The sequence below is a fragment of the Convolutriloba macropyga genome, unplaced genomic scaffold, assembly GCF_964194025.1.
Source record: "Convolutriloba macropyga unplaced genomic scaffold, txConMacr16.3 SCAFFOLD_2383, whole genome shotgun sequence".
Taxonomy (NCBI): domain Eukaryota; kingdom Metazoa; phylum Xenacoelomorpha; order Acoela; family Convolutidae; genus Convolutriloba; species Convolutriloba macropyga.
Window position 1 is genome coordinate 1 of NW_027449426.1, and position 9,914 is coordinate 9,914.

General features: G+C 34.3%; 1 protein-coding gene across 1 annotated transcript; it reads right to left on the reverse strand.

The window, feature by feature from the left end:
• Window positions 1-3: 3 nt before the first annotated feature.
• On the reverse strand, window positions 4-9,681 carry LOC142355026 (cationic amino acid transporter 2-like; the record flags this gene model as incomplete). The annotated part of the gene is given in 3 exon segments (XM_075407326.1): window positions 4-1,121; window positions 8,325-8,641; window positions 8,998-9,681. Coding segments are annotated over 3 exon segments (1,740 nt in total), but the record flags the coding sequence as incomplete, so codon positions are not given.
• Window positions 9,682-9,914: the final 233 nt, after the last annotated feature.

Here is a 9,914-nt window from a genome sequence, read left to right on the forward strand (position 1 = left end):
CAGAGTACTGTGGAAGTTTCCATAGAATGCGTAGATGGCCAGTCCGATTGATAGCCAGACTGACACTCTGATCCATGCTAGCCAGTTGAGTTTTGTCATCAAGTATAGGTTCACAAACACAGAAGCAGCCGGGAAGTAGGGACTGAAGGGGACTTTGTACTCAACTGGAAGTTGGTTCTCCTCAGAAACAGAGGAAAAATATCCTAAGGAGGTAATGGCTAGAAGGCAAAATACAGTCAGTAAAATAGAACATGAAATTGTAGCTCCATCGCTATTGGTAGAGGGAATAGCAGCTAGACAAGCATTTGCAAAGATGGCAAAAACAACAAATGCGATCAGAGCACAGGTTTGTTCACTTCGCCACCTGTCGTATCTTCTGGACTAGTGGGCGCATTTTCAGTTGTTTTTGTGTGTTGAAAACGGCTCACCAGTTATCAAATCCAGAGGGTGGAATCTAATTACTATGGAACCCAGAGCTACTAGTATGTAAGCCATGAGAGTTCCAAGGGAGAACATTTGAGCTAATTCTTCCAGAGTGATAAAGAAAGCATAGAAACAGGTGATGACTGTGGCAATAACTGTGGCAATAACTGGCACTTGAGTTTTGGAATTTACAGTGCCTAAACACCTGAACAGGGTTCCATCGCAACCCATAGCATAAACAGATCTGGTCATGGCCACTGCAGTCATGATCATAGCAGCAGTCATAGCTGCAACTGCACCCACTGTAGTCACTATCTCTGCCCATTTCCACCCATTGTAGTCGAATGCTGAAGAGATTCCTGCATCTGGTGCTATTTGATCGTATGGAATCATTAGAGTGAAGACAGCCGTAGTTGTGCAGTAGAGAACAGTCACAAACAACACTGTTAGCCCTATGGCTATGGGCACAGACCTGCCTGGGCTAATTGCCTCCTCACTCGAAACAGTTATGATGTCATATCCCACGAAGGCAAAGTAAGCTGTGGCTGCTCCTTCGAATATGGAAGCAACTCCGAAAGGGAGGAAGTTTTCCCAGTTGGTGAGATCGGCCAGTATTAATCCACATATAATAATGAAGAAGAGAACTATTATATTGATGGCTGAGAAGAATGTCATGAACAAAGTTGTTGATTTGATTCCTGAAAACAAACATTATTTCACAATTATATCATTTTTGCAGAGCATCGGTCTTTACTAACCACATGTCAACTAAAAGGAAACGATAGTTCCAATTGTTGGTTAACATTAATGTTTGGTATAATAGAATTGTAATTTTCATAGGCCTCGCCCGGGGTGATGTGGTGAAAGTATGAACCGGGTGATCCAGACAAAAAATTTGTGCCCATGATTCGAATTTGTGCGAAATAGTGCGAGTTAATGCGAAGTAGTTCGAAAAAGTGCGTTCATGTTTCGACTCTGCGTGACCATTCGAAAATTCGCGACTCTGATGCGAAAGTGCGACTACTCGAAACTGTGCGACTATGATCAGAAAAAAATTGAGTACGAAACTGCCCGGTTGAGATACCATCGCTAAAACTCGACAAAAATTGTGAAAATTGCGATAATGATTTCAATCTCGAAAAAAGTAAGATAGTGTTTCAGAGACAACTACTTGATTAATATGCAGCCCGTAGATTAAATGTGACATAATGAGTGTGCTATAACAAGCCTCGAATTTGTCTTGGTCTTCCGGAAAAAATCGCACATTTTTTTGTCGTCTTGGACAGTAAAGAGAGCTCGAGAAAGTACAGACTCGATTCGGTTGTGTCCGATTATGATTCGAATTAGGGCGTGCATATCAGACATTTTGCGACTATGGTTCGTTGATGCCAGACCATGAATTGAAATAGTGTGACCAAAAAGTTTGGTCCAGACCGTATTTTAATCGTCTGGGAGGGGGTACCCCCAGACCAAAAATTGTCGAATCATATTTCGACAACCTCACCCCGAGTCCTAACAGGAAAAACGCCCGTGCCCAAGTGTCAGTGATTGAAAACGTAAAAACATGTTAGATTGGCGGTTACAGAATTGAACAACTACTCTATATTAGTTGGGAAGAAAAATCACAACTTCTAAGTGCTAATCGTACATGATTTTGACGCTTTTAAGCGCAGATCTTATATAACTTCGGCGTTTTTAGTAGACCTTACGTATACTCAACAATAAATTTTCAGCGTTGAGCTTACAAAAAATCGAAACATTGATAATAGCGTTGATCCAAAAAAAGTGTTTCATTTCGCGCTGATTTTACGATCGTTGGGTTCTGTAGTCAATTGTTGAGTCTCATCGGCATTAATTAAGAATTTAAAATATAGTTCTACAGTGGCGAAAGATACAAAAAACATGCATGTCGTTGTTCGAGTTTCGAACACAGAGTTCTAATTTTTAAACAAAAGCAAGGGCAACAATTAATATTGCTAAAATGTTGAAAGATCTATGTTTTTAAATGCTCAAAATTGTCAAAAGATTCATTGTAATCGCCACGTTATATTCATACTGATAATATATACAAATCTATAGAAAACTAAGATATTGTGATACAGTAATGGAAGAGGCGACATGCATCCAATATGTCAGTGATCTTAGTCTGACAGCTGAAACGGTAGTAAAAACGCAAGAATAATGTAAGAAAAGCCAAAAAACTCATTTAAGGCCACAAAATATACGTGATTTTAAAATACAGTTTTTAAAAGTCGAAATTCTAATTAAAAAACTCAGATATGGTGGCGGAGTGGAAGAAGAGGTGACAAGTTTGAAGGATTTCAGCAGTTCGAGTCTCACCTGCAGTGGACTCAGCGTTGATACATTGCAAGAGCAACGCGTCGAATTGATATTGTTATGTAAGATGTACGCGTACAAACGATAACTTTAGGTAAAATCTATACTTAGAAACACCAATATTGCTGAAGATCAGTGCAACAACGTTTTGCTAACCGCTAGAAAAGAATCAATTGAGAAAACGTTACGTAAATTAACGATTTAAGAGAGGCAAGTCCAAATAAGAACAATAATTTTGTCATCTGTCGCAGGAAAAGCAATTGACGGAAACATATTTCTAATGTAAACTGCAGAGAACTTTAGAAAATGGAAACAAAAGTAGGCCCAGAATAAGATTTCAAAGCAATTTTTCAAAGACTTACTAACAAGCAACGAACAATGGATAACATGTACCAAGTAAAAATGAAAATGCATCCAAAAACGTATTTATCGAGACATTTTTGAATACGAAAAAGTTTTTGGAGAACAAAACAACTATGCAACGTGTTTAAGTCGCCGTTTTCGATATAAGGGAAGTGCATATCCTTAAAACCGGGATTAACGCTAAAATTAACACTAGGATTAACACTAGGATTAACAAAAGGAACAACAGTAGTATTAACACTAGGTTTAACACTAGGGTTAACACCTAGACTAACACTAGGATTTACGCTAGGAATAACACTAGGATTATCACTAGGAAAAACACTAGGATTAAAACTAGGATTAAGATATTATTGTTGTTAATCATACCTACATGTTTTTTAAAGCTGGATATTTTTGTTATTGCCGTAGTTGCTGTAAATGTTGTTGCTTTGGTCGTTGTAATTGTTATAGCTGTGGTCGCTGTAGCTGTTGTAGCTCTGTAGCTGTGGTTGCTATAGTTGCTTACATTTATTTTTAAAGCAAACACCATTGCTTAATACCTAGCACAAACACTACAAACAGCTTTTTTGTCTTTATGGTTTACGTTAAAATATTTTTCTGTTTGAAGATAACCAGAAAAGTTGGTTTAGCTTTCAAAGCATTCCATTTTCATTGGGAAAAACTTAACTATGTTGTCAACATGGTATTTTGATTCAAAATATCAGTCAATGATAAGTTACCATAAACAATAGGGGTTGGGGATTAACGTCTCTTGTCTATAATGTCTGCGAGGGGGCTTCGCCCTTGGTTCCCCAAGCAGTTTCCCTAATCTTGATTACTATGGTCTGTTTTAGAGTCAATAATATTCTGACAAACATTTGCAACTTTAATCATTAAAGCAACTGAATTTATCTTAACATCAGCATTTAGGATTTTAGTATTTTTATTGATATAATTTTCTCTTAATACAGGTTTATTGATTTCATCATTGCTCCATAATTCTGAAAGATTTTCAATAAAAACTTCATTACGTCTTCGACGACTCTGCCGATCAACGTTCGCCATGAACAGAGCTCGTTTGTAGTTTATCATCTTAATCCTCTGTGCCATATCCTCTGCATGTTTTGTTACAAATCATAACAATTTTATGAAGTGCATTACCTGCTGAACCGAATACACCACTAGCAGTTTTGTTTCCTGGAATTGCATTTGGTGATGTCATAATATTTGTTGATATTTTTTGAAGAAACAAAAAGACTAATCATGTGCAACATAAAAGAATACATTTCTTTGCTTATTTTATATTTAGTTAGAGCATCGTTCGTGTCTTAACACAATTGAGTGTTAACTATTTTTTTAAAATAGAACATCTAGATGTTTTTGTCAATTACCCCTTTATCAGTTTCAGATATTTTCTTTTTTTAGATACTCTGCTCTACGACGTGTTTCATCAATTGATAGATTTTTTCAGTTTCAAATATCATTTTTAGTTTTAGATATTCTGCTATATTTTGTGTTTTATCACTTGATAGATCATCCTTTAAACCAACGGTCATTATATATATAGCTCACCTACATTTGAATCATAAAAATATATCTGTTTTCATTACAGAAAATGAAGTGCATACTTACTGTATGAAGTTAAATAATACAACAATCATATCTACTAAGAGTTACATTTAGAAGCATCTTCTATATCTTCAGAGGATGGTGGAATACTATCTAATGTTATACAGATTGTATGAGTGTTATCTCTACATAAATTGTCTATGTGACGTTCTTTATGACACATTGTTATCATTTGTAATCCACAGTGTCTATCAGCAGCATAAAATAACCCTATCTCTTGCTTTTTTTATTTCTTCAGCCATAATGTCAAGTGATAATACATTTGTCTATCATGTTTTCCTTAGTGAAGTCTTTAATATCTTTTATAGTAAAACCTTCCCAATCTTTTTGTACTTTTACATATTACTACTTCTGTCTTTTTATCTTTATATGTCATAGCATCATTGCTACCATCATGGTTACTATCACTGTTGATATCGATGTTAATATCATTGTAATTATCACTGCTTTTCTTACAGCTAGTATCATTGTTAGTATTTATGTTATATCATTGCTGGTATCATCGTTATTATCATCGTTAGTAACTTTGATAAAATCATTGTTGTTATCATTGTTAGTATCATCGTTAGTATTATTGTTAGTGTTTTTTACTTGTAAATACTCTTTCGCTAGATCTGTTCTATCTGTGTTATTGGCACCATAAATTTTTCTGTGAACTGCTGATTCGGCGGTACTTTTTTCCTCAAATCCTATAAAGGCTTCATCTAATTTAGTTTATTCGTCTGCTGCTGACTTATAAAAGAGAATTAGAAGAATTATTAGCATAATAAAAGCTAGGAAACTCCAACTCATTTTTATAGACACAAAAATGCTAGTGTTAAAAGTGGAAGAGTTCCTTAGGACATTAAATACTAAGAACGAGGCTATGATTAATGTTGATATAGAAAGAATAGGTGGCGCTGAAAGTATGTTACCGTTTGAAACAGTAATGAGAGATGAAGTACTAGAAACAATTGGTGAAGGTAACGTTAAGTTTCTAATAATTTTTCCTCTTTAATACTGTTTTTCAATTATCACTACTCAAATCTTTTAAAAATATACGCCATGATCTATCTCTTAATTCGTTTATATCATCATTAGCTATAACACCAGCACCAGCAATAACTCTATTCAAGTCTATATCAATTTTTTGTTTCTTTTTAATACTTGTTTAAACACTCAACATTATGTAAATTTTTCTAAACCATTCAAAAACCCAAAACCCAAAAACAACGCTCTTCTTAATCATCATATACATATGATCACGTTCAATGGCAGCATGATTGCGTTTTTAAAAGAATCTTTATCTGATTGATCTGTAAAAAAAACTGAATCTCGAATTCATCATCGGTGGAAGTGAGTAACTCATACATTGATAGATTGGGCTGACATTGATCTACATATTCAAAAATTCTACCACCACTAGTGCTAAAGTTAGCTGAAACAAATCGTGATCATTCCCAAAAACACCACGAGTATTATCTGGGACAATAAACTCCAAATAACCACCAAATTCTTGTGTATATCATTAGTTCTAGCAAAAGTTTTGTCTATTTTAAAGTCCATTTTTATGATACAAAGAGTTTTTTATGAATTATTATATTGATAATTGCTTAAATAGTAAAAAATGACTGACAATCTTATATTATGTGAACTAAAAAAGATATATGATGCTTTGACTAAATGTAAAGACAAACACACACTTATCTTTAGAATGACAGGACCGAATAAATGGTTTCATTTTATTTAACCTATAATTAATATAACAAAGTTAGGATTTATACGATTATCTGTTTATAAAACAGTGTTCAAGGAAACTGAAAAGAATATTTATTTCTATATGCTGTAAGTGGTTGGTGTTGAAGGGGAAGATGTAAAAAGAGAGCCTCACAAGAAAAAATTAAATGGAATTAAAGCAGGTAAAACAAGTTGTTCTTAGTTTTGATCTAGATAATTCAGTACCATCATTATTAGGACTCAATAAACAAGTATATCATTTTGGTAACTACACAGTAAAATTGTTGATATGATGGGTTTCAATACAACTAATATTCATTGTAATTTTATACCGAGTATTAAGATAATGGTAACGATAGTGACATACTATATATTCATTTAATCTAACTGAACCACCTGGTTATCTGATAATAAATATCCCAACAATTGCTTTTTATTAAAAAGCTACGAAGGGAAGAATAGAATATTTTGAATTTAGTATTACAGATGAGCATGGTGGACCAATTGATTTTAATGAAGATGTATTAAGTTTTACTACAGACTTAGTATATTACAAAAGTTTTTTTTTTAATTAACCATAAAAATCCATAAAAATATTTGTAATTTAATAAGTCTTACCACAGCGTTTCCACCAATTCCAGAGTGTGTTTTCTTACTGTAAGCCCATCAAAGTTTGTTCCACATACAGTAGCACAAAAGTGATTGTTTTTTCTTTGAATCATTTATCTTCATACTAACTCATCAAGTCAGGGGACGTTCACTGGAAACAGTGAGGAAGGAACCCCAGACATTCCATTTTTCAAAGCAACTTAACTTGACTCGATGACTTAACCACTACACCAAGTGAGACATAAGGTTTTTGTTTTGGATTGCTTAATATTGAAAGGGATAATTATGTCAATATAATATTACCTTTTTAATTTTTTTCATCAGTTTTAACCATATAGTAAGGATTATTATGATCAGTAGCTAAAAGGGGCTATTCACTTGAGTAAGTGCTTCAGAATAGTTGTTGTAATCCAGATTTGAGAAAAAAAAGATAGAATAGGCGGGTTTTTTAGAATTTAAATTGGTTTTTAGAAAAAGGAGCTTAAAATGAAAAATTTTTTGAAAAAGTTTATTTAGTGGCTGAATAGTCCTTTTGAGCAACTACTTCCCCATTCCGATTTTTTATCTCTTTGTCTGGTTTGATTTGATATTTTAGAATCGTGTATTCGTTCAGTTTCTCCTATTACTCACAAGGTTTTATTTCTGGTTCTTGGGCCAACGCCTGATGAAATTGGAAATGGATGGGGCGTTTCTTTTGACTCGCAGACCCAGCATACGATTAAGAGACTTATTCGAAGAAGAATATTCTGTCTCAACTAATTTGGTGTATTTCAGATTAATTTATTTCATCAAAAGATTCTTCTTAACCATAACACATTTTCCAATAGACTCTTTTTAACTGTTCAGTTTGCAATCATTCAAATTAACAAAAATCAACTCGAAAATTATACTTTAAATAATCCTACCACGATTAGTCCAATGGGACAACTTTTAGAAGGGGAAACCCGATTAGGGCATAGAGTACTAAAAGCAGTGAAATCTGACTCGCAATTTGCAGCTGAAAATAGCTGCCAAAATTCTTTAACGAAAATGAGCCCGACTCACTTAATAATAATTGACCATAACTGTTACATGTTGGAATGTCTTTTAGTTGTCTCAGTTACCAATTCAGTCTCACCAACATTTTGTAACACATCACAAGACATGACTTAGCTTCACTAACTTCAACTGTTTTAACATTTTCAAAGAGGTAACATTTCGAGAGATGTTTTCTTTGTCTTGACTGTTTGTGACTGATGAAAAAGAGATATGTGAAATAAAGTAACCGAAGCAAACGAGGACTGCGATTATTAGGATGAGAATGACACTGTAGTAATCCCAGGAGTGTTCTTGGAAGTAGACTGGAAGGGAACTGTGGATAGCCTGGTCTGTCAGGGCATCAATGTACCCAATCATAGCCCTGGAAATAGCAGCTACAGCTAGAGAATGTTCTAGAATGAGATTCCAGCCAATCACAAATGCACACAGCTCCCCCAGTGTCAAATAGGTGTACACATAAGCAGATCCAGCCTTTGGTACTCTACATGCGAACTCAGCATAACATGCAGCCGACATTCCACTCGCGATTCCTGTTTTCAAATTCCTTTCCATTATTCACTGATTATAAGTAAAAACAAGCCAATTTAGGATCATTTATCATGAAATTGTTCTAGTTGGTCTTAAACTGAGATATCAAATTAAAGACAGGCACCGATTGCAAAGTGTCTATTATAGTTGGCCCCTCTCCGATAGTAGGGATTAAAGGGGGAAAAAACTTGCGCCAGAAATTTTTCGGTCTTTGTCGGTCTTTTATAGTACAATTTGTACAATTTAAGCAAAATCGATATATCGATAAGAGCGTTTAACTGCTTTTATGCAAATATGAATTTTCAGCAGTTTCTTTTCAAATTTCTAGCCGTATTTTGTTAAATAGAATTTAAATCGCCGCAGTTTTCCTACTTAAAAATGTATAAAAAGAAACATCCTGAAAAAGTTTTAAAGATTGTTTTGACAGGATGGAAAGGAATGAAATGTGTGGGTGTGTTAATTGTGTTCATTCCTGCAACTAAGAAGCATATGAAGAGAGGAGGTCCAGAGATGTTGTTGGCAATTGTGCCAGAGAGGACATATATTCCACTGCCCATGGTGGATGCAATCCCAATGACAACCAAGTCCAGAGTAGTGAGACACCTGTTCAACTCTGTCTTCATTGGGTCCCCCCTGAGTGACTTAGTCCTGGATATCTTCCACCACACTCTATCCATAATTACACTCACTCACAATCCAAGTGAACAAACAATCCAAGTAAATTGACAGTGAAACACACTTGACGATAGAAACAAATTAAGTCATGGCAGCTATCTAAACTAATTTCAGAAATAAAAGTAGCGAATAATAATAATGAATTTATGCTTTCATTGAGACCAAAATTAGTTAAAATATCCTCAACGCATAATCCAATGTTTTGTGTTGTAACTCGTTTGAGGTCTGTTTGTGGTTGTAATATTAGTCAGTTTTTATACGTTTTTCTCGTTCTATTATATTATGATAATGAAAAGAGTAAAATTGTTCGTCTACTTTCAAAAAATACGTGTTGAGACAAATCAGCAAAATATGCATTTGTTATAGAGTGATTATGACCAACTAAATTTCTTAAACATTAAAAACTTAATAAACTTAATCATTGAACACAAAGTTATAATTCAAATGGTTCAAAAGTTGTTCTGAATTGAAAGTAATGAACAAATATGGACTAACTCATTGCTTTAATTACAAGTGATCATTTATCAAAGAGAGAGATTAAGCTAAACGAACAATTGAGTCTTATGGGTCAAAACTGACTCTGGAAAGGGAGATAATTAAGTACATATCTATGA